Genomic DNA, 23,608 nt, shown 5'->3' on the forward strand with positions numbered 1-23,608 from the left:
CGAGTGCCCTTCCAGGATTAATTTTCAACTTTAAGTTTTCATTTAAGATAGCTTAGGCTCCAAACCTTTCTTTGTATGAATTTTAATTGTGTTGTAAGCAAAATAGCTTTAAAACTTTGTTGATGCTGTAAGTTAAAGTTAATACCCCTATCTGTCTATTTCGCCTGATTCTCATGTTTCTACAAAGTTTTTTCTTATAAATGAATCAATTTCATTATCTGAAAGATTTTCCATGTATAATGAGGGTATTTTTATTTCATTTATTTCATTTCTCTTCAGGTATGTGCTAGAGACTTATAATAGTCTATCCTGGCTAACAGTGGACCCTGCAAGTGGCGATAGACGGTCTTGCCTGCCAGTCCACATGGTGGTTCTTGTGCAACTCTACAACACCATTGCTTCTCTTCAATGATCCCTCCTGGCCCTCCAACCCTTCTTCCTCAATTTACTGATCACTTTTTGGGCCATCATGGTGCCGACTGTGGATGGAATGGTAAATTTCTGTGTAACCTTGGGAAATCGCAAACCAAGGATCATCTGAATGGTTGACATGGTTCTAACTTGCATATTGCGAATGGACGTGACGAGAGTACAAGTCCTTGTCCTTGACAAGTTTTCATTGTTGCCATCAACAGCCATCAAGGTATCAATGGACCCATCAACAAGAAGCGCATGCTTGGGACACTCACTGACCTGAACATGCTGCATCTGTAGAGACAAGTTGGAATTGAAGTCTTGAGATTCTTTGTGGGGAAATGCAACTTTTTAAACCTCATCTTCTGAGGCTATTTCTTAAAAAGACTAGGCGATCAAAGACGAGCACAGCACCTTCTGAAGTTGCCATAAAGATTGGATCAGCCATCGGGGCATCTTGGAACCGGACAACAAGAAGTGCATGCTGAACACTCCCTCAACAATCTCCTGGACAAGTTGCATCCATATGCGAACCAGTCAGTGCCATGGAAGATGCAATGAGCAACCTTTGGTTTGTACAGACATTTTTCAGGGGTGAAACCTTGTGGCTCTTGCTTTATGACCAACTCTCATCCCCATGCCCTCTTGAGGCAACATCTTACAAAGACTTAGTGATCAAAGGTTATTGCTACAACTGCACCCTGGAGATACTACAAGCAATCTACAGCTTGGCCAAGTCGACAAGAACAAGTATAGGAGTGGAAGACATTCAGCTCAACAACCTACGCTGTATGCAGTTTATTCCCTGTGCCATTTCAAGCTCTTCATCTTGCCCTTTTCAATGATGTTCTGGATGATCAAGTATTCCTGATGGTTTTCTTACACAAGCCATTGATGGTTTGTTTCTCTGAAGTGATATTGTGTTGTCCTTTATGTTTTCATATATCTCTGTGATTCAATGCTCCTGCATTCCTGCTGCATCAATTCATATTCAATTTTTAGAACATGATCTCGTAGCACCTAGCTTAGCAATTGATCGTAGGGCTATGTATGATTGGGGATTGGTCACACCAATAAGTATGTACAATCAATTGTACAAATCAATTGTACAATTTATTTCTAACATCTGTGTTGCATGACTCAGGACCCCATCTTACAAAGAGTTGCGATTGATTCGATCAATCACAACTATGGACGGCCAGCAGCGTCAACGTCTACAATGCATGTTTGTTCAAAATATTTACTAACTATGATGTATATTCATGCATTCATATTTTTCTTGAAAATTCTCTGTGCTTCTCTTTGTTTACATAGGACATTGTGCAAATTTCCTGTAGAACAAATTATGACACAGATGAATTTCCATAGAGTTACGATTGATTGGATCAATCGTAACTCTTTGTAAGATGGGGCCCAGATATTCATGAAAGGGCATTTGTAACACAAAGCTTAGCAACTGATAGTACAATTGATTTTTATAATTGAGTTGAGAGAATCCTTAATGTAATCTGTCATGAAATGCAGTCCTACAATCAAGCTTTGTATTATGGGAGCCCTGGCACATGTATTATTCTGCATCAGAGAGGAGATTATGGTTTGTATTTTGAACCCAAGTTAAACTGAAAGTCAGGTTAAACATTTTTAAGGTTGAATATCACACGAATTTCTAACAGTATAGGTCCAATTTACTAGAACATTTAGCACTGACATCATTCATAAATGATAACTGAAATAATTGTATGAACCATTATTGCATTAGGAAAGAGCACCATAAACATAAACGTAGTGTCAACAAAGCTGTTAACATTATCGGCTTTGGCCATAGCTTCAGTTAAGCTGACTTCAGATTACGGGCTTATATGTTTAGATTGGCTATCAGTCTACACTAGCACTTAATACTACAAAGATTAGCTTTATCTCTGTTTTTTTCTTTTGTAGCATTTTAAGGATGCGGTTGAAAGACGCTGATGTCCTGCTCATATTACAAAGGCGAACAGTAATGTGTATATTTTAGAAGCTTATAAAAACAGTCACTTATCTGCTTGTCTGTCTCCCGGGCTTCTCGATAAATGAATTAATCAAACATGTCTTTCTTTTCATAGAAGACGAGTAGAAAATGAAATAAAAGTGAAAACTGAGGGTATCGAATAGATTATATGAAGAATTAGAAGATGTGGCCAGTCAGTAGTGGAGTCAAGGGCCTGTTCCACAAAGATTTCAGTCTTATCTAAAATTGCACTTCTTTGCAAGTTGCAGGCAGTATAGATCATAACAGCTCTTTGGGCAGATAACTCCCAGAGGATGCGCTCAACTGCATCTTGAACAATGAGATAACATGTTCAATACCTGTGGTAATGCATGACTTAAGTCGCTTTTAAATCTTTTGTGAACACCGTCCAGATACGTGATGGCGTATGAGGAAGGTTGTGCTCCACTGCTGTACTTTCAAAAGTTGATGTCATGTGTATTTGCTCACCCTTCAATAATATCCCTGTTAATGATTAGCAGTTTAGGAAAAGCGAGAAATTTTATCTTTTTTCCCTTGAATGATCAAATATTTCTTCTTAAACTGTAAACAGTATGTGTAAGAATATCCCAAGTTCTTAAAAAGCAATCAAAATTCTTGCACACTTCCAGCACTTTTTATGATGTGAAAAAGACATGGAACATGTTATTAATCAGTAGTATAACATTGCTGAAGTATCATGGAAATATGAGATTTTCAACCCGTTTATTTCTGTAAACAACAATATGTTCCTGATATACCTTAGCTCTTATTTCTATTTGGTGGTAGATAAATATTTTATAAGAAATTACTACTATTCAATAACCTTCCAATGTCACACCTATGAAGTAATCTTCATCCAATGTCATTCTGAATGGTATTTCTTTTCTATACTTAATCAACTCTACTCTTTTGAAGAGGTAATGCTGAATCTTGTGTCTTGTAAAGACAAGTAAAAATTGTTGAAGTTGCTTGGGGAAATTTACCACTCCTGGGGCCCATTGCATAAAACGTTTTACCTGAGAAAACTCAGGTTGTTTTTACCGGAGTTTGTACCCTGTGTTAAAGTCAATGGCAGAAATCAGACTAACCTTAGTTTTCAGTTTTTACCAGAGTTTTCTCAGGTAAAAAGTTTTATGCAACATGCCCCTGACAAGACACATTTCTTCTGGTTTCCTTTGTAATATTTTGCTATAATTTTAAATAATTACAACTCAAGCAAAGCTTATTCATTCATGGATGAAATTTCTCTACTTAATCAATTCAATGTAAGTTATTTGATAAAAGGAATGAGTAAGGAATTCTGGTTTATAAAACCGTCTGTATGATGTGAAACGAAAAACAGTTATAAACAGCTATAAAAAGTGAACTGAATGATAGTTTTCTCCACATGCATCATTACATTTGTTGATTAAAAATTTAGGGGCATGAAATGAGCCCTATGGAGGAATTACACTATGAAAAAGATAGGGAAAATTAATTAAATATGTCATATTTAAAAACAAGGATAACAAATTAGAGGGGGAGGGGGTTCTTCATAAATTTAGGCCCATTTACTCCTCTCCCTTCCTGTCTTTATTGATAACTTATTTATTTTCAGTTAATTTTACAGTATTCATTATATTTGTTATGATAATTGTGATATTACGTTTTATTGGCTATTATAGTGATGTCAATCTTACAGTAAGAGTCAATGTTTAGAGGAGCATGAACAATTTGTAGAGAGAGGAAATGTGCATTCCTTACCATTATTTATTCAATAAATTTCTCAACTTAAAAGCATGTTAATCTTTGCTTTAAAATTTTTAGCTATGGATAAAAGAAAAGTTTTATCAAGCTCAAAATGCACTCTTATCAAACTTTAGAAATCAACCCAGTCCCTGCTTCAAAAAAACACTTGTCATATGTAACATGTGCAAAAATCAATGGCAAATTAGTTCTTGACCAATTGAATTCCAGGATTTCGGTAGCTGTTAGAAGTTGCTTGCAGATTTCTATTGATCATGGGCGTTGTGAAAGTGGACCTAGATCATGACTCTGAAATTATAAACAAAGCAGGCACTAGGGGCAACACAGGAAATAGTGATTGATCGTAGAATTTGTTTTTATGATGGGTTACATTTATCATCATGTGCAGTCCATTAAACTGATAAACTGTGCAATCAATGGCTAAGTTCTTTGCCAATGGCCACTGTTATAAGCTACCAAAATCCTTGCATCTGATTGGCCCATAGCACATTTGTGATTCAATATTTCTGACAAGTTTCTCCCTGAATCCCTTCCCAGTAGTTAATATACTTTTTTTTCATGGATTCAATCTATTGACTATTTATAGTAGGAAAGTCACTTAGTCTATCATCCCCTTTTAAAGTATTCCAAAAGCTATAATCAATTTAATCTAAGGGTCTGTAGACAATTGAAATATTTCTGCAAATTGAAAATACTGCTTCCACCATATTATTCAAATGAGTGAGCTGTAACTTATTTATGAAAGCATGAGAAGTATCATTTTTTAATTCTGAAATTAAGTTCTTTCTTGGAGCTGCTGTTTGGCGATCAAAGATAAACATTCATGATAGATACTATTTTGTTGTATGGATATTACGGTATCATGTGGTCTGTATACACAATCATGTGAAGACATTTGTATTTTACATGCACAAAGTAGGTGCTTATTTTGATAAGGGTATAATTCTGGCACATGTATGATTTAAAGCTTGGTTTCTCTCTTGTTAAAAGTAAGTTCTTGGATTGTGTGTAGGATTGCCAGATAGTGCGTAAAAACAAGTCATGGCGGGCTATTGGTTGTTATGCCATAATTTCAGCCTGGCTATCTGGCTTATTTCTTCAGGCCTTCTGCCTCAATCATGAGTTACTTGCATTTTGTATTTGGCCTAAGCCTGTTTTCTGTCCACATGGTCCCATAACACAAAACTTTGAAATCGATCATACGAATATGTGCAATTGAGTGCACATTATAATGTAATCAGTTGTAAAACAGAACAAGATTTGTAGTGCAGAGCTCTGGGTCCTGTGTCATAACTACAATAAATTCCTTGTGGCAACCTGAGAATCATGATAACTCTTTACAGCTACTTTGTATTGATAAGACTTTTGTGTCTTCATGGATTACAAGTCAGCTGTAGCCCCCCCCCCTCCTTATTAAATAGACCAGGGCGTAGCACATAACTGTTCTTAACCACTTCTCGAATTATCCTGTTGTTCATTTTCCAAATTTGTGTTTTCTTTTCATGTTTATTACTTTAAAAAAGGAAGGATTAGAACAAGAAGACCTTTCTTGAGATATGTCACTGCTTTGATTCATGTTACCAATCTCTTCAAGCTGTAACTTAGCCATAACCTAAGAGATTCTTTATATTTATGTGAAAGGAGTTGGTTCGAACAAAGGGTCTATATGCCATGGATGATGCACAGTATTTGGTTTCAAGTGTAATGATTGTGTAGTACAGAGAGGGAGTGCGTTCCCTGCCCTCATCCTATCCCAATTCATCAGTAGTGTGGAATCATGGTTCATACTCGCCTCAAAGTGCAAATTTTCTTCATTTATGGTGGCTAAATGGTGCTCCAGTGGGAGATTCAGAAGTCTAGACTTTTGTCAAATAGTCATACTAAACATATCAACTGTGTATACATGATTGATGTAAATATTAAGTGCACTTTACATGCAAAGAGAAAACTTGACTGTTGAATTTGCACATGAGGGTTATAATATTATCTTATGTGGTTGGTGTTCTTATATTTTTTTTGTTCTTGTGACTTCTTAACAATCAGGGATATATCACATTTGAAGAGAGAGAAATTATCTATGAGAGGAAAACTTAGCGGAGGCAAATATCTCACAATATGTATTCCTTCTGTGTAGACAAAAGGTTGTGTAATTGTGTTGTTTATTTATGTCCATTTTAGAATCACTGATTTTACGTGGGATGTATGAAGTAATCAGGGGAGAGTTTCATGAAACACCTGGTCAGTGATTTTCAATGATGAATTTGTTCCAAGCCAATCAGGTGTACCAAATTTGGTAGCTTTGTTAACAATGGTCAATGAAAACCACCAACTATGTGTTATCGTGAAATACTCCCCTGTATTTTACTGTAAATGAGGAAGGAGGGAGAGTAGGGGTATGGTCATTTGTATTACTCCTTCTAAGCATCTCGAAGAAGGCGACATATCTAACTCAGAAAATGCACTATTTTTGACACATAAATTAATGAAGAGAAAACATAATTATAAAGATAATGTGATTGTATTATATTGTACACTATGAATGAAGTCTACGAAAGAAAAACAGCACATTATTGTAGAGAGGAGAAAAATTTATGAATAATATATTTTGCTTTCATTTTGGCATTTTTTAAACTGATGATGTGAGGAGCTATAATTGCTTTGGATTTTTTTAAACAGTGAAAAAAAAGCCAAATTGTATTTAATGTGAATTTTGTATGATAAATTCATTGAAAACTGCACCTTTCTGTATTAATATTATACTACGAGTATTGTAAATTATGAATATACAAACTGTAAATACTGAATCATTATTTTGTGTCTGTGTCATATGTGTATTATTATTGGATAAAAATCTACGATTACTAAAAAGGAGGACTTTTTATTATCACCTATTATGACGAACTACCATTAAAAAAATTTTCATTTTGCTCTTGAAATAAATCTATCAAGATAAAAATTATTGATGTATATTTGATGTAGCTATTGTCCTTTTTATCATAACTGACATCCAGTAAAATAACTTTGGTTCATCGAAAACGGAAAATGTTTTGCAAAGGGGAGACATCCTCCTTGTGTGTCGTGAATTATCTCCAGTCAAGGAGCAAAGGAAGAGATTAGCTCCCTTACGTTGGTCCCCTGTATTTTTAATTTTCATTTTTGTGAATCTGTCAAAAAGTAAGAAATTAAAGAAATGAAGAAGAAATCTAAATGCTCTTTCACAATGGGATATAGAAGACAGATGATTTATATATATATACTTTTCCACGTGATTTGTAGAATAAAGTAAGTTATTCGTCTAGCCATACAAACATACAAGATGTATTGGTTGTCTTTTATATTTTGTTAATGTTTATAAGAGAAACTTGCTGAAAGAATGATGAGGAGGGTTACTATGATGAAGATCGCGATAATGATGTGGAAGTTGATGGAAATCATGATGGAGACGATGATGATGGGTGAAAATGTGCATGAGGAAGATGATTAAAATGATGTAAAGATGATGGTGGTGGTGATGATGAAGCTGATGCTGCTGATGATTGAAATGATGTGAAGATGATGGTGGTGATGATGGTGGTGATGATGAGGATGATGACGGTGATGATGGAGAAAATAATCTACATGATGACAATGATTGTGATGATAATGTGCATGATGATACCACAATTTACATCACCTGTAAATTTGATGGCATCGATATGCAAGGCCTGTGTTTAAGAACCTACTTGTATTACTTTGCATAAAAAGTAAAATTCAAACAATACAATCTCTTTTGTATATCATTTCGCTATATTTTATAAATACACCAGTGGATAGAAATACACATAAAATACATCTTATGTACATTGTTCACAAAAGAAGAAATAAATAAAATAGTCATAATCGAGATGTCAAAGCAAAGGAAAGAAGAGTTGCAATGGTCAAACAGTTGTAGAATACAAAGTTATTCTTTACTAAAAACATTAGGAAATAATTGCCATTTGATGTGGACATTTGTTAAAAGTGATTTGAAATGCTAAATACAATGTTGCTTTATTGCAACTGAAGACATTGTCAGTATTAATCTTTCCACAAATCAAGCACATGATAAAAATATCACATGAAATAGGAATAAAGGCTGAATGAAGGGATCACTCTTTAAGTATAAACAGATCCCGAGGGAATGCTTTGAGCATCTCATTGGAAATAACGATACACATATCAAATCAGTATTGCCAAGGAACACCGAATTGCTTCATAATTCAGAACTATCACATCAAACAATACTCTGTACTTTCTCCTGAAAGAACATAAAGTGTCTGCCCAAACATGCCTAGCCTTACTTCTAAGAACAAACTGAAGGTAGTCGATATATACAACTCATACTTAAAGAAACGGAATAATGATTGATAAGATGATGGAAGTGGTTCTTGGCAAAATGATAGTGAGCAGAAGGGGTGCTCCACAATGAGTTTGACTTAACATCATTTATTTCCAATTATTGCATGGATGTTATTCAACACATAACCTCATTGGTGAATATGCAGTGGAGCACATATCTTGATCATTATCTAACCAATGAGGTGATGTGTTGTATACCAGAAGGGAATCTCGGTGCAACTTTAGTCAACCTTGTGAAATGTAATCAAGTATTTATTTTGAAAATTGTACATATGGACACTGATGTTAATACAAGCAGCTATAAAGTAAAATATAATAAGTTGCAGTTTGGAGAAGGTGATTTATCAAATAACAAGGATTATTTAATAATCTAAAAATAATTCACATCATTTTAATATATATATATATAATAATAATAATCCGCTTTTATATAGTGCTTAATACATCGGAACGACGTGTCTAAGCGCTTTACAAATATATTATTAAAGATATATTATATATATATATATATATATATATATATAAAATGACAGTTGATACCTTCACTGGGTGATATTTTACACCAATCCTTATTAAAGTGGATCATTTATATGTAATGTGCCAAATCAAAATGCATATTTCTTCAGAAAACTATGACAACAGCTGCTGAATAAGGTTGGGAAAGGGACAGGAAGGAATCACTTCAAAAAATACAAAATGGATAAAATTCCATCTGTTTAGATACTTACAAAAATACAACTCATGACAGATGATCTGAGAAATCCTAGTAAAAAAGTATACAAATTATTTCTTCATTCACTGATAGGTATATACATGTATTTCAGACTAAAATCTTTTTCATAAAGATATTGAATAAATAACGTCAATGAGACAAAAAAGATTGCAATGCAGGTTGAGATAAAGCACACATAACATTAAAAGGAAATTGGTTAAATTGAAACAAAAGGGTCTCCAGAGCTTTGTATTATAAATGACATTAAAACTCTTCCTGCAAGAACTTCATAAATTTAGAGAAAGATATAAAACTTTTCAAGGGTGAGAGTATTTTGTGAAGTTGATTATGATAACTCTACAAACAACTGAAATGTAAAGTACATAGGGGCAGGCCAAAAGTTTTTCCAGATGCCCTATTAAACTTATAAATAAATTCTTTTATATATTAAAAAATAATATAATTTGCACTGAAAATATAGGTGAACATTCGGATCATCAATGGATGTCTGCATATTCCATCTTAAGTAAATGGGTATGTGATTGAGTTAACCAATTTGGCTTGCCATACACCAGTTTTTCTAAAGAAAACATCCCAATAATACAAGCTCAGCAATCAATCATAAGACAATTTTGTTTTACAATTGATTGCATTGGCCACAATGTATGATCAATAATGAAAATAAATCGCACAATCAGTTGCTGAGCTTTTATGGAACATTATTATTGCTCTGGTGAGAGTTGCATGAATATATGCAGTTTTGTAAATGGGAGGTCGAGTTCGAACTATTGAACATTATTAATTAAAGATCATGATAAAAACAGATAGCATTGATCATTGTTCACAAAAATCATGAATCTACCAACAGGGGGGGGGGGGGGGCTCAAAGGCAAGGGGGGGGGGGTAACATACGTCCCACCTTCAGACCCAAATTGTAAGGAGTGGGAATATTTTTCATTTTTATTTGTCAGATTTGCTTGGGAGGCAAAGTACTAGCAAATCCTTTCAAAGGTCATTTTTTTTTTCTTTTTTTTTGCTTGTCAAAGAGAGAATAGCATTCCACACAGGTGAATGAATCAAAATCATCAAGAAAGAGGGGGGGGGGGAATCCTCTAAAAACCAGAGCTTTGAATGGTCCTAACATAATTCAGATTCTTTTCTCAGAATGCAGAATGGTTGGATGTCCAGCATTCCCATGCCACTCTTTTGTACAAAGACAGTCTATGCAAGTCTGTAATACTTTGTGTGGGTTTGCAACAAATGTGGCTGAGCTTGGTGGTTGTTCATGGACGTTGTAGCCACAGATTCATTAAGGTTGACAATTATTGAAAATCTGTCATTCACAGATACTCACCCTGGTACGAGCGCTTTTCGGCCAAAGCAGGAGGTGAAGGAGGCTTTGTTAAAATGTTGTTTCTTCATTTTCTACCTGCACATAGCTATTATACTTAATTACATAGAGATCTTCACTGAATCTATTCATCCAGGCACTTGACAAGCACAAACTAGTACAATAGTATGCCAACAGCAGTCTGTCCTCATTAAGAAGAAAACAAATCACAACAAAAGATTTTCATGAATTCTACAGTGAATGATAGTTTGTGACAGAAGATTAGAATCTTCATGAATTAGTACCTTAAGGGGTTGTTACACAAAGTTTAGTAATTGCATGACTGATTGTATGCTTATAATTACATTGATTGATTATATGTAATCGAGTGTACCAATCAACCATGCCATCAATCATTGTTTTACAATCTTTACAATACTTGTGTTACAGGCCCCTGATGTGTTCCATCTTCCTGATTAATTCCTATCTCCCATGGCCACTGCTACCAGCTACCACTGTTAGAATAGAAAAACAAAACAATTACATAAGTTAAAGCTTGCATGATACAAAATATCAGAAAAATAAAATAATACAAGATATGTGCATGGGAAAAAATAAGGTTATGGCATAAGATAATGACAGAATTTTGATAAATTTATAAAAATATCACATAAAAGTTCATGTATCATAATCACATCTGAAAAAATAACAATATACACAACATAAAACAATTACATAAGAAAAAAAACCAAAAGATAATCATACCAGAAAATCCCCTAAGGATAACAACAGAAAAAACAGAATTAATAATTAAATATTCACATATGAAAAAAAAAATCAGCAAAGACTATCTCATAGCAAAAGTACGCCACATGACCATCTAAGCATATTCATCATAACATGCCCCGACAGAAATCTGAAACAAAGTTTAAGTTCTTGCGATTCTCAACAAGCAAATTTTCAACTCAAAGAAATGTCATTATAAAATAAGAAAATTCTAGCCTTTTAAGCTTTGAAAAAATCCACCCAGAAAATATTTTTTATTTCTTATTCTACAAATTATATAAATGAAGTTTCCCCAAGAGCTTGGGAAACTTATTTGCCTACTTACATTTATTCGCTGCTTTCATGACACTATTCAGTAGGTCCTTGCCTACCCTCGATGGAGGTAGCGGCTCAACGCTCGGTCCTCGCTTTGGACCTTGACCCTGAAATATAAGCAAATTCATCAATGCTGAAAAAAAAGGTAATAAAATACAGCAGACCATTTGAAAAAAAATTGTCAGCTCTGATAAGTTGTCATTATCGACAGATACAATAGAATCATTGAGACCCCTACGCTTCTAAGCCAATAAAAACCAAGGAAAGTTGTCAAATGTTAATGAAATGCCTCCCTGGGTTTAGAATTGTTCTTCATGCTATTTCTCCATATTACGAATTCGTTTGTGGGCAATTCCATAAAATATTTATGTCTGATCCCTGTATAAGGAACCTTTCAGTGGGGTGTTTCACAATGACTAAAAATCACACCTAAATTTAGTTGTGTGCAGTGGGTAAAGCTGCAGCATCATCGCATAGCCAGATCATGCAGGGGTTGCATGTTACTGCCTATTCATCAATGAGATATCATGTGTGTGGTGGGACTTGAGCATGATTTTAAATCTTTGTGAAACACCCCCAGGTCACCCTCCCCCATCAAAACACCCTGGCCCTGTCTCTTCTTACCCTCTTAAGTTTCTCAATCTCCTTAGCTAGCCTGTCAATATCTCTATCAGCTCTCTTTGCTGCTTCTACTCTTTTCTTCTTCTCCTAAAAAAAAGATAAGAATGTAGACAAAAATATAAGGTAGGAAACACAATTACAAGGGTGATATATATATATTTTCTAAAAGAAAAAAAAATTATTATTATGGTTTGTGCACAGTTCAAATAAATGCATCAGCTCCTTTTAAATCTGAATATACCTATTCTTTAATCTGGATTTTCAGACTGACAATTTTTAGCACTGCACTTAGGTAGAGTAATATACCATGTATGAACAGAAGGGTGAAGTCAGCATGTGTTTACTTTTTATGTGCATGCAAATATATTCACAAGAAAGAACAAATTAAAACTAGAATAGAATACCTATATGAAAAGTACCACACGGACATAAAATAAATGTGAGTTTATTCAGCTCCTGGAAAACAACAATTATAATGGGAAATGAAAAAGAGGACAAGGGATGAGGAGGAGCGAAAGAGTAATGAAGAGAATGGGATAGAACAGAAGGTGAAGAACAAAAAAAGAGGAGTTTAAAAAAATGATAAGAATATGGAGAACAAAAAGAAGGAAAAGAAGGGAAAGGGTGAAGTAGATGAGGAGAAGAAAAGGACAAAAAAGATAACAAAGATGGAGGAGAAAAAGGAGAGGAGGAAGAGGATAAGAAAAAAAAGAAGAGGAAAGACAGAAGGAGAAGGTGAAAAGGAGGAATGAAAAGAAGAGCACATTAAAAGGAGGGAAAAAGGATGAAGGATGACGAGGCGAACAAAAGGGGGGAAAATGAGAATGAGAACACAAGAAAGAAGGGTCCAAGAAATGGAATAACAATTTTATCAACATATGATTGAATTCACATCAATATATAATCCAAAACTTACTTCCTCCAAAAGTTTGATGAGTTCTGCTTCTCTCGCTGAGTAGGCTTTCTCTGCATCGGTCAATTGCTGTTGCCAACGGATCCTGGCTTTTTGCTTGCGAAGATCTTCATCAAGAAGTCTTTGGTCATGAAGTTCCTTCTTAAAATTCATCTCTCTACAATACAAATTTAAAGGCTGAGCAATTACTTGTTTCCTACCACTAACAAGAATAATTGGAACATACTTTTTATGTATGTTCACAATTTGGTTAATAGTGTTAGTTCTGGAAAAATAATTTTCAACAATGAACAGTATCTAAAAATCTTAATAATGTCCCTTTCATGACTTATCTGTAAACAAAATAACTTAAGAAACCTGTTCAATAGCAACTTTTACACACACACACACACAGACAAAAGGTTGACCCCACACTTTTATTTTATTTTCAGTGCAGCAACGATTGCAATTTGGTTATCATGTGACTTTCATAACAAAATGCAATTTAGGCAAAACAAAATGCAGTACAATTTTCATGCTACCTGAACATTTAAATGTCTAAATCAGCAATGGCTTTGAGAGAATGTTCTAACCTTAGCTCTTCTTCTCTTCTTCGTTGTCTTGAGATCTGTCTGTCTTCAGCTCTGATGACAGGGGGTAGGTCTTCATTGTGCCAATCTTGCCAAGGCATCGGCACTGCATAGGAAACACGATGCAAAATTATAATGATAATCTTAAGAATAACAAGTAATAATGGTAATTTACAGATTGGCCTACACCCACTTTGTGTACTTTCCATTTAGTCTCATCCCACATGCTCAAATCCTAGTTCATCTACAGCAAAACCATCTCCTTACCATTTGGTCTAATTGCCATTTACCCCTAGGAAACTGCCTTCATTTAATATGTCATTCTGAGTTTTTGTTTGTATAAATAAGTTAACTGAAATTGTGAGCGCTTTGGGCCATGTGGGAAAAGCGCGTTAAAAATGTATTATTATTATTATTACCATTTTGCCTAATTTCTAGTTCAGCTCTATCCATTTTGTTTAATATCCACTTGGTATAACACCATTTACTTTAGATGATTTGTTAGATGTATTGTTTCAGCATCAAAGTTTCACTTGACAAAGTCCAAAATAATTATCAGATGAAGTGGAACTTAAACCATGTGGACACTAGCTAAACTAAAGGATGATAAGTGGGTATTAGACCAAGTAGAGCTTTGTTTGATTAAAAAAGGAGCAAGAACATAGTGGTATTATTTGATCCAAGATTTTCAATTGAAAGAATTATTTTTCTCTCTCCAAACTTTCATGAAGTAGGGTAGTATACTTTAGTATTTGGCTTCATGTTTATACTTACTTTGTGTTGGGTCTAAGACCGGCATCCCAGAATCTTTGGTCAGCAGGCTATATAACTCCTTATGAAAGTGTTTATTGATCTGAAAACGAGAGACATAGGGTTTGTTTAACATCTGGTTCCTTGTGTAGAGTTAAGGGTTTTTGATAAGATGATGGTAAATTTTTTAAATATACATCATAAGAAAACATTTCTAAGAAGCAAATATACAGCCTTACCCCATGCATGAGTTGCTCTCTCTTTAGTTTGACAGCCTCCGATTTCAAAATGGCTGAAACTTCAGATACCTGTAAGTAAGATACCAAAATATTAACGGAACTAAAAAAAGCTGGTCTCACAAATTCAAACACAACATTGATACCAATTCCATAAAACACACATTGATACTAATTCAAGAAAACAGGGAATAACATTAATGCATCTGGGAAACATTTCATTAAGTTTTGTAGGTGATTGTCACTGGCCTATTTTGCTCTAAGCCAATCAGATGCAAGGATTAGCAGTAGCTTATAACAGTAGTCAGTAAAAATCCAGGGCTCCTTATTTTAGTTTGCAGGGCTCTTTTGAGCATTTCGGGAGCTAAATCACCCCAAGCCCTCGTAGTTTTTCCCTGTTGCCAAGATAAGATCTTTTCAGTTTTTGTATTGTCAATATATAATATCTGTTACACTGTCTCAGTTTCTCTATTCTAAATTATATTTTTTACAGTATAAAGCACATGGGGGGACCATGCATTCTCTGTTATAGGACCAAAGCTATGGAATCAACTGCCTATCCAATTACGCCAAATTTCATCAACAGAAGCATTCAAGTCCCAGTTGAAAACTTATTTAATCTCCCATTAGCAGTTTAATATTGTGTTTATTCAGGGGAATTCAAAATTTATTCTTTTTTGTTTTCTATTGTTGTTGTGTTTGTGTTTATTTTCCTTGAAGCGCCATGAGCACCGAAAGGTGGACCTGTGCGCTATATAAGTAGCCACCATTATTATTATTATTTAAATAGTGCACTTGATAAAATTTACAAACTTGAGAAAAAGGCCCAAAATAATACCCTAAATTTATCATAACAAAATTGGTTCATATTGTTGGCCCCCCACAAATTTTAATGAAATAATATAAAAAAAATGATGAAATAATAAAATGTGAGATGTATACAAGCAAACCTGAATTGCTATTTAGAGTGGTATATATAAGAAAGGTCAGGTTTGCGATTGCACTATCACCTGATAATGTAGTTCAAAATAAGACCTCATAAAGTGGCATACATACCGAGTTGCATGACAAGAGTTGCTTCTTGAGATAGATGAAGATAAGCACAGCAATGGCTGGAATGATGTCAAACTCTGGAGCATCTAACCCAATTACATGCTGGTCCCATACATACATAACAGTGTCAAGGGAAAGATAACCTGCAAAAGATATATCATGATGAGGTGTTACATGACTGCTAAGAACGGCACAGTGTGAATAGGTAAATTTATGCACTTTTTATATCAGTTTAAATCTACTTATACTAAATGTGTTAGTAAAGCAATACCATTGCAGCTGCATGCTACTACCATTTCAAGTGATACAATTATTTTGACAGCTATTTATTCATACTGTATATCTACATAGCACTTTAAACAGAACGACCATCACAAAAGCCCTGAATACTAAATGTTATACAGGGTGGATTTGTGCATACAACTGTATAAGCCCATACTTCTTTTCCTCATCCTTCTTTTCAGGTTACATTGCGGCGGCTGCTGCTGCTGTCCCAAATAGAGGCTTGTAGTTGACCAAAATTCTTATTTCAGAAATCTTCTAGACTTTTAGAGACTGTTTCACAAAGAGTGCAGCTTGATTTGGAGCCATGTTTGAATGCTGAGTATGATCTGACAAGTTTGGTGATCCATTACATCTCATGCAAAAGATAATTAAAGAGGGATTTTAACTCACAGTTAACTCTTTGTCAACTGAAACAATTGCTTGCTGTCAGATGAAACTTACCAATAAACATGGCTCTTATCATAGGTCTGGTCACTTGCTTGATGCTTTCTGAAAGGGGGAGCTTCTTGGCTGCAAAGAAAAAGAATACAGTCAGTGATCACCTGTATAGAAGGACTTCCTGTCAATAAAGACCACACTTTTGGTTTCCCTTAAATCCTGTTTAGACAGGTATTACATGTACCTGTATATGAAGACTCCTTTCTGATGATAAACTGCTTAAGTACCCCTATAACTAGATCTATGCATATTTCATTTGTTTTAAATATCAATTAGCCTACATTGATAAAAATATATATATTTTTTTTTCTTCAATTAATGGGAACTCCCGCAAAAGGAGGGCTCAGTAGCTAATCAAAACAATATTTTTATGGTAGTTTCCGTGACAAATTTAAGATGGTGACATTTTAAGCAATAGGAATCATATAGAAAAACATACCTTCTTTATTGAGTACTTTTTTAAGATGGCTGGCTAATCCATTATCTAATACTTCTAATGTACCGGAAACCTTGGCCATACACTGCCTCATCCCTTCCTTGAAATCCTGAAATAGAGAAAAGAAAATTTGATAAAGAGAAAAAGTTGATGACCGATGAAAACACAAGTGCAATACAATAATTGAGATAAAGAATGACTATCCTTTCAGTGGGAAGTGAAAATCACTGTCAAAACTATTCATGAAATGCTGCTCTAATACTGACCCGATAGCCAAATTTCTTCATGAAAGTCTTTAAATTACTTAATTACTTAAATACCTACCGTTTATTAAAAATGTATACTAAAAACTCTCATAATTAAAAACCTGAAGACCTTATATATGGTAGGATCTATTCCTTTAATTCCTTATCACATAATATATGGCAGCTAAGCTAAAGCCAGTGTACAGAAGAGTATATGCATATAGTAGCTTTGCTATATTAACAGACCTTTTATCACTTTAAAACTTTATACTTAACACCTTATACTAAAAATCCAATTGTACTAAGAAAAATGATAAATAAATGCTAATACTAAGAGCGTTGTGGCCCAGTGGATTAGTCTTTTGACTTTGAAACAGAGGGTCGTGGGTTCGAATCCCTGCCATGATGAAATTTTCTTCAGCAAGAAATTTATCCACATTGTGCTGCACTCAACCCAGGTGAGGTGAATGGGTACCCGGTAGGAAGAAATTCCTTGAATGCTGGAGCACCTAGGTAGCCTAGCTAAAGATGGGGTAATAATATCCAAGTCCTTTGGAAGCACATAGAGACGTTATTCATAATGTATTATGCGCTATACAAGAACTTATTATTATTATTATTACTATGAAGCTTTATGATATAATAATTAAGACAAATAATGACTTTGACAGTCGATAAGCACTCCAAATAGTATACCAACCTGATTGTAGGATTCCTTCATATAGGCTGGCCTGGCTGCCATTAGGGTAGAGTACTGTTCCACCAGAGTTCCTAGACTCTCCCTGGTGATGAGATGATCCGTTCCTGGTCCAGTGAGAGTTCCAGACTCTCCAGGGATCCTGTGGCCCTGGATCATCAATGCATTGACCAGGAACGGCACCACAAGGAGGTAGTCAGTGTCAAGGAGAGGGGTGCGGGTTTGCTTGCAGGCGTGGTGGTAGGAGAGGACTGCTTTCATTGCATGGAGAATATCTAGAATGAGAAAACAGGGCATTTGCTATTAAATCTAATTTATTTATTGATTTGTTTAGCATAGAAAATAATGCAAGACAACATGATTCTGCTTTCATTGCAGCCAAGATCCCACTATAAAATCCTCCAAACCTTATTCTGTAGGGCGACATTTTTTTAGTTGATCCTGTCCTATGTCTGATAAAAAAAAATCAAGAATTTTAGGTCTATAACCATTTCAATACCAGTACAAAAATCCAGTATGAATGTTTGCAGATATATTAAGTGTTGTACGTGTACCTTTACTTTAAGACCTTATTTTCTGTTGTGCAACCAAACTGCAGCCCCAGAAAAGCAATAGTCTGCTAAGATAACTGCATAAGAGAGCAACTAGAACCAAAGAGCTGGACCCCAGCTGCAAGGGACTTTTGTTTCACACTTGTGATGTGCACTTTGCGCACATCATTTTCAATCTACAGTTTCATTACTAATCACAAGTTTCAAATATGGTAGTTATGGTCATGACTCAGAGTGGCAATTATTATTATTATTTTTTTAATTGTTTCAATGAGATTCAGAATCTCTTTCCTTCAACTGTGTGAGTAAACTGTGCCATATATAGGGACAGTGATTTTCCGTTTAAAAAAATTGCTTTTTCCGTTTCAGAAAATCTCAAATTCCGTTTCAGCATGTCAGAAAACAGAAATTCCGTTTTCCCATAGACATTGTACACACGGAAAAGTGACAATTCCGTTTACACATTGAATAGCAAAATCACAACACGTACCGTACACTCGCACTGGTCAAAATTTGTATCTGCTACTGTACCAACAACACAATAGAATCCGTTCTAATCGGATCTATGCGGGTGCATGAAATATTTTTCCAACCCCATTTAGCATGCATACATCCTCATCTTTCACATTATTAGCATTATTTCACGGTGAAATGATATTTCATCGATAATTTTGGGTTTTTTTGGACATCGTTATCATCAGTCAACGGCTTTTGCCAATTCACCATCTTGGATTTTAAGACCACGATATCGTGCTGTTACATCTTCAAACGTAGAGGGCAGCAACACACGACCGTGTAGTGAACGATATGTGTGCATGTGAAGCCCAACGCGGCCGGCCGGGTACGGGTGCAGGGTACAATCGAGTGTGCTGATGTCAAGTGCAGTCACGATGTGTGAATTGTCATGAAAGTAGCGAAGTGAGATCGTGTTTTCTGGGGATTTGTGGCCATTTAATAATCTCATTTTGTTGTGATTTTGGAGTAATTTCTGTTGCTATTCTGTGTATTTTGAGGGAAAATACGTTTTCCGTGATTTTCAGTTTGAAATGCCACTTTCCGTTTCAAAAGGCTCTTTCCGTGAATTCCGTCCGTTTTCCGCGATCGCGGACAATCACTGTCCCTACATATATTGTGGGAACAAGGGATTCTTAATATTTTTCACAGACAGATGGTATGATACAAATGCTATTCATCACCATTATCAATATTGTGAGATCTGCTTTAGGATACTAACCTGAATTAAAAGCCAGTAATTTGAAGGTTGGTTCCGACTGCAGTAGAGCTTCACATTTTTGAACAACATCAAGATCTAAGACTGACATGGTGCTCTCAGGATCTTTTTCTAGTCTAGTCAGATACTTGGACTTCACTGAACAAAAAAAGATCAACCATCAGTTTGTTAAAAATCTATACTTTCATTCATAACTAAAGTAAATGTAACTAAATCTTGATATAATTTCATATCGGAACTTTAAACATACCATTTTGGAGAAACTCTGTGATAATGAGACATAAGTGAATGTTGATCAATAATCATATCATTATCATATTGCAACAAATCAAAGACAAAAAAGATACAATTTTCAAGGCTTCTTTGCTCTATCTACGATGGTTAAATGAAATAAACTTAATATGATAAAGGAATGTACAAAAAAATTGTATCGGCTCATAGTCTTTCTTTGTAAAGCACAGAGACAGCAATTTATGCACAATTATCATAATTAAGAGCTTATTAAAAAGAAAACTCTGCATATGAACAAGAAATTAAAAGGGCATGTAACAAAACAAAATTTACCTTTGTATTCATTTCTGAGCAATAAACATAAATGTGATACAAATTTGAAATGTTATGCCACAGTAATAAATATCTATAATGAATGAATACAGATCTATCATCTAGACTGAAGATGCATTTAACTGTGTTGACACCTCAACCTAATTTTTCTTTTGAACTGCTAGGTGCATTGACAAACTAGAGTTCTATGTAAAAAAAAATTATGATTGTTTTGCTCAGGAATTTCATGACTTCATAAAAATTAAGACACTTTGAATTTACCAGTTGGGTTTGATAAAAATAACTTCCATGTAAGCTGCCTTAGACCAGATGGTAAAACCCTGTTGAAACATCTGTGAGATACATAAAGGACAGGGAAGAAGAAAAGGTAGTATAAGAACATTATGATATCAGACATAAGAAAAATAAGGTCAATGTAACAGACTGCAATGAAATCATGAAATGTAAATAAATATAGAGAAAGAAACAATGAAGATATGAATAAAGGTAGACTTTACAAGGTTTAAAATATGAAAATATGTGAATAAATACTGAATTGATGAAAGAATATCTTAACATTGTATTTCCATTTACTATTGTTGTCTAATAGTACATTTGTAGAGATAGTAGGCTTCCCTTATTTTCCATCATGACAATAATAATACATGTTTTGCTTATCTTGTTAATGTTTCCCATCCACCTATTAAGTATTGTAATATGTATTTGAGTATACCCATATAGGTACTGTGAAGCATAAATATACAAATATCATTAGTACTACTAGTAGTAATAATAATAACTAAGTCTTATATAGCGCTTTACAATGTAGAACACAAGAAATATACTAACAAAATTGAATTTAGAAATTATATAACAAAAAAAATATATATATAATGGACTCTGTAAATGAGGCAATGTTGAATATTAGAGGTAGTACTACTAGAAGTAGACCGTATTCAAAGTATATGGGATTTAAAGAAATTATAGTTTAATTAATTTAAGAATTATAATCATTATACAAATTGTATAAATTATTGTCAGTAGTAGTATCATCATCACTAGTAGCAGGTTGTTTGTTTATTGTTATCATCATTCATGTAATTGTTTTATTTTCTGAAAGGGAGAGAAGTGGTTATCTGCAATTCCCTTTTTCCATACTCTATTGTGTACATAGTCTTACCTATGCAGTTTGGTCTTAAGTTCTGGCCATCTTGCTAGGAGCGCCATTGAAGCTTCGTTAGCCTGGTCTAAGATCAGATCCGATTTGGTTGCTGTCGGCTTAAATCCACTCTTGTCTAACAACTGATGTGCAACATGGGAATTGACATGCTTGTTGATTGATTGGTTGAGAGTGTCATTGAACCTTTCACATTGATCTCCTGAATACAAAATGAGTAAAGGCGTAATCATTTAAAGAAATAAATTGAAAACAAATTAAGGAATTTATGGAAAAACTGATGGATAGATTAATAAATGATGAATGTGTGAACAAATAGATGTACATGTATGGAAGGATGAATGAATGAGGGGGGGGTGGAAGGATTGATTTAGGATGAATGGATAAATGAATGAACATATTGACGAGGAAAAGCAGAAAGAAACTTAGGAATAGGATCTTATTAATGTAAGTTTTATGGTATTCTAAGAATCAATATCTAGTTAAGAATTAATTCAGTTTTAAAACCCATAACAGATGAGTAAAGGTTAGAAAATAAAATGTAATCTTCATTTTACTGGCCAAGAAATAGTGATAAAAGAGTAAACAAGTGAAACTAGGAAACAAACAAATTTGATTTAAAAAAAAAACAGAGAAAATTATCATACCACTTTTCACTGCTCTGAGAGCTCTTTCTAGAAACATCTTTCTCTCGGCATGAGACAGATTAGAAAACTGATCAACATGACTCTCTGTCAGCTGTTGTTCAATCACTGATTCCAACTCTTCTCTTAGCTCCTTCCATTCCTAGAAATTAGAACATAGGAATTATACCTAAGTTACACTGAGTGTTTTGCTTTAAAAAATAAATATAAATTTTCATCCCTATCGACAATCTTCTTCTTAGAACTTTGATTTTGAATGTCAGATCTTCTTTCTTTGGTGATGTCAGATCTAAAACCCCCGTCAAACTAGAGGCGGAATGAGCCGGAATGCCGTCGGAATGAAAATTCTTGGTACATTCCTGGATATTCGAAGCGCATTCTAAAAATTCTGACTGCATTCTGAGTGCATTCCAGACATTCAGGTCCATTCTTGTGACCGGCCCGAATGTTTTGCTCATGTTCAAAACTTTCGAAGTGGAGAAATATCGAACGACATTCGAAGTGCATTCTGACTGCTCTCTGACTGCATTCTAAATATTCTTGCTGCATTCTAACAGCATTCTTAATATTCTTCCTGTGTTCCGACTATATTCGAGCTACATTCGACAGTCAATACACCCGGAATGTGCAAGAATCATTCGAGGCGGGATCAAAGGACGTTCTAAGTATTCGAACGACATTTTTGCAAAAGTAGTGAAAATGTCAAATTCCCTCCCGAATGTGGCACGAATTTTGAAAGTTCTTCATTCTGGCTGGTTCTGCTCGATTCCTGCTGATTCCGAATAAGTGTGATGGGGGTATAACATTAGATCTAAAGTTAAGATCTTACATTAGACTCAGAGTCAAGGGTCTAGACTCTACTAGTCTATAGTCTTAAATTTACTTATTGGGGCTTGTTAATGTTACATGATGTAGATCTAGATCTAGATAAATTTTTTTTGCAAATTTTCCATCAATCTATCTAACTCTAAGATTCTTATGACTAATATGAATATGACGAAGACATGAATATTGAACTGGTCATAGGCCCTATCATAGTACTATGATGACCAGTTCAATATTCATGTCTTCTTGCAAATCACAGACTAAATAACGTTACACAGTATATGTAAAATAAAACGTACCTGACATCACACTCCTATTATTACTCCAACAAAATCCAATCAACAACACACACAGTTTATAAACGTCATCGAACAATTATTGCAATAGGCAATAACCCACTCACACGTATTGCGAGGTTAGTATTAGTATGGCAATATAACCCATAAACCTTACCGGCGATTTTGAGAGTTCACTCTTGCAATCTGACAACCACTTTGGATAAGATTCTGCCACCGACGTTGACATCATAATTCTCTGGTTCTCCTTAAACTTGTAATTTAACAACTTTTTTCACAATATTTACATATTCTTTGCTTCCAACTCTTTAACTTTTAAACAACTTAAAAGTTACTCTTTCCATGAATAATTTTGTGTCTGATCTGTCTCGGCATCTTGAAAGCGTTCGTGGTTACAATCTGCTTATGAG

The 23,608-nt window shown here is 34.6% G+C and overlaps 2 protein-coding genes across 5 annotated transcripts in view; one reads left to right on the top strand and one right to left on the bottom strand.

Moving 5' to 3' along the window:
- LOC129254609 (mediator of RNA polymerase II transcription subunit 13-like) overlaps positions 1-2,527 on the top strand; it is a 44,856-nt gene extending 42,329 nt beyond the window's left edge. For all 4 annotated transcript variants that reach the window (XM_054893113.2, XM_054893115.2, XM_054893114.2 and 1 more), the window contains exon 29: positions 280-2,527. In XM_054893113.2, coding sequence (XP_054749088.2) covers positions 280-412 — 133 coding nt within the window. In that variant the 3' untranslated portion in view covers positions 413-2,527. The remainder of the gene's footprint in view (positions 1-279) is intronic.
- A 6,570-nt stretch (positions 2,528-9,097) lies between these two features.
- Positions 9,098-23,608, bottom strand: LOC129254608 (uncharacterized). The gene is made up of 16 exons (XM_064112421.1): positions 23,356-23,608; positions 22,081-22,219; positions 21,437-21,635; positions 20,539-20,609; positions 19,717-19,851; positions 17,935-18,206; positions 16,993-17,098; positions 16,557-16,625; positions 15,834-15,973; positions 14,781-14,849; positions 14,566-14,644; positions 13,795-13,897; positions 13,226-13,379; positions 12,313-12,396; positions 11,699-11,795; positions 9,098-11,102 (listed from the first exon to the last, which is right to left on the bottom strand). Exons 1-16 carry the CDS (start codon positions 23,428-23,430, stop codon positions 11,071-11,073), a joined length of 1,824 nt encoding a protein of 607 aa, XP_063968491.1. The 5' UTR covers positions 23,431-23,608; the 3' UTR covers positions 9,098-11,070.

Source organism: Lytechinus pictus, chromosome 2, assembly GCF_037042905.1.
Source record: "Lytechinus pictus isolate F3 Inbred chromosome 2, Lp3.0, whole genome shotgun sequence".
NCBI classification, from domain to species: domain Eukaryota; kingdom Metazoa; phylum Echinodermata; class Echinoidea; order Temnopleuroida; family Toxopneustidae; genus Lytechinus; species Lytechinus pictus.

What these genes read in the sequence shown, in the direction of transcription:
- LOC129254608 (XM_064112421.1), bottom strand. Translation starts at nt 23,430, where the DNA reads ATGATGTCAACGTCGGTGGCAGAATCTTATCCAAAGTGGTTGTCAGAT. An exon ending in ATTACTGGCTTTTAATTCAG is followed by an intron (nt 18,207 to 19,716) that starts GTTAGTATCCTA and finishes TTCTCATTCTAG; the next exon opens with ATATTCTCCATGCAATGAAA. An exon ending in CATGAAAGCAGCGAATAAAT is followed by an intron (nt 11,103 to 11,698) that starts GTAAGTAGGCAA and finishes CTATTCTAACAG; the next exon opens with TGGTAGCTGGTAGCAGTGGC.